The sequence below is a fragment of the Toxorhynchites rutilus genome, chromosome 3, assembly GCF_029784135.1.
Source record: "Toxorhynchites rutilus septentrionalis strain SRP chromosome 3, ASM2978413v1, whole genome shotgun sequence".
Lineage (NCBI taxonomy): Eukaryota > Metazoa > Arthropoda > Insecta > Diptera > Culicidae > Toxorhynchites > Toxorhynchites rutilus.
The window spans coordinates 300,316,725-300,318,956 of NC_073746.1; the positions used below are offsets into that span (position 1 = coordinate 300,316,725).

The 2,232-nt window shown below is 39.5% G+C and overlaps 1 protein-coding gene across 1 annotated transcript; it reads right to left on the reverse strand.

Moving 5' to 3' along the window:
* Positions 1-318: 318 nt before the first annotated feature.
* Positions 319-1,360, reverse strand: LOC129774346 (ankyrin repeat and protein kinase domain-containing protein 1-like). Its single transcript, XM_055778065.1, has one exon. The coding sequence runs from the start codon at positions 1,201-1,203 to the stop codon at positions 319-321; it is 885 nt and encodes a 294-aa protein (XP_055634040.1). The 5' UTR covers positions 1,204-1,360.
* Positions 1,361-2,232: the final 872 nt, after the last annotated feature.

Here is a 2,232-nt window from a genome sequence, read left to right on the forward strand (position 1 = left end):
AAATTTAACAATCGCGAAATCGATTGACCAATTAGAGGCGAAGGAACTGCAAAGTTTAAAGCCTCTTAAAAACAAAGAAGAAGAAGAAGATTGTCACTGATAAAAGTTTCCCTTCCCAAAACTCAGCACAACTTTTTTAATCCAAACCATACCGATAAATTTGTTTTGCGTCTGCACCGGATCCCCGAAACGGTTCTTAACTGCTGAGGAATTACAAACCTTCCGAGAATATTTGATGCATATCTACAACAAACCTGTTGGCTGTAACCTATTCTAATGATGTTTTTCTCTACATTAACGGTTAGTGAAGATTTTTTTTTAATTTTTTTTATTACAAAAATATTTGAATTCCCAGCAAAAACATGAGTTCTTATTTTTTGGGTGACGCTGATATTTTGAATCAGCAATTTCAATTCCACGACAGGATCTAGCGAATTGAGCGAGATGTTCAAAATTCGTGTTTGTCTCGAGGGCAAGCAATTCTTTCACGACATCTATGTGCTTGTAGAAGATTGCATGCTCCAGAGGAGTCCTTCTATGATAGGTTAAACGATGATTGGCACCTGCTGAAATCAACCATTTCAAAACGTCTGTTGAGCCGTTTCGGACAGCAACGTGCAAGAGAGTTTGACCCTCTCCTAAATCAGCATTCATGTCAACAGACCTTGCTGCTAGTTCCATAGCGGTGTATAATTGGTTATGTTTTACTGCGATGCGCAATGGAGATTCGTTGTTATAGTTTTTGCTATCGACTAGCGCCGAGTGCGCAAATATAAATTCAACTACTTCTACTTTTCCGAATTTGGCTGCAATGTGCAGTGGTGTATCTCCAGTATTTGTTTTCTCTTCCAAATCCACTTTATTGTCGATTAATTGTCGAATAACGTTCATATGACCGTTCTTTACGTGCATCGGCGTCCATCCCTCACCATTTCTGCAATGCGCCATTTCACTTTCCTCTATCAAATATTTAACTGATTCGGAATGACCATTTTCTGCAGCAAGGTGGAGAAGTGTCATTCCTTTTTTTGTAGTCGAGTTTCTGTTGGCTCCACCGACAATCAATTCTTCCAATATTAGCTTATGGCCATTGCTCGCCGCAAAATGGAGCGAAGTCCAACCTTCGATATCTCCACGATCTATAAGATCTGGAAATGTGATCAAATATTTCACAACTTCTGTACGACAATTTGTGACCGCCATGTGCAATGGGGTCTGTCCTTTCACGTCACATAATTGAGGATTGGCTCCGTTAGCAATCAATTCTTTGAGACCTTCCAAATGTCCATATGTTGCTGCAAAATGAGCCGATGTCCATAGAAGATTATTTTTACAATTGACCCGAACCCCATTTGTCACTTAAATATTTATCATTTCCACGCTTCCATTTTCCGCTGCGATGTGAAGTGGAATCACCATTTTATTCGAAATTGCGTTAATCTCAGCTTTGCTTGCCATTAGAAACTCGACAACTTTTAAGTGGTTATTTTGCACTGCAAAATGAAGTGGGGTAAAGCCATCAATATTTTGACAGTTAACATTGGCATTACTTTTTGTGAGACACCCAACAATGTCAAGGTGTCCATTGATAGCTTCAAAATGTAATATTGTAAATTTTTTGTCATCTTCTTGACTTATTGATGCTCCGTTTGCAATGAGATACTTGGAAACGTCTGCTTTTCCATGTTCGGCAGCGATATAACAAGCGGTTTGATTTTTATGTGTGAGTGAATTAACATCCGCATTGTTGGCAACAAGTTCTTTAACAATATCGAGATCTCCAGATTTGGCCGCGAAATGGAGTGGAGTCCATCCGAGTAATGTTTTGCAGTTCATGTTCGCTTGTCTCGAGATAAGAAACTCCATGATTTCCAAGTGACCGTTTTCTGCAGCGACGTGAATCGATGTCAATCCATCTTTCGTCGCTTTATTTATTTTAGCTTTGTTGTCAGTCAACTTCTTCACAATGTTTAGCCTATTATTCTCCGCTGCAAAATATAACGGAGTTCGTCCCTTAGTATCAAGCAAATTAACTGTTGCATGGTGTGAAATAAGTTTGTCAACTATTCCTGCATGTCCCTTTTTGGCTGCTATATGAAGAGGCGATAGTCCTGCCTTAGAAACGGGATCTACCTTGGCAACCATTTTCAGTAGTATTTCAACTGTGTCGATATGACCAAATTCAGTGGCAAAATGAAGCGGAGTCCATCCGTCACCGTCTATGTTATCGAC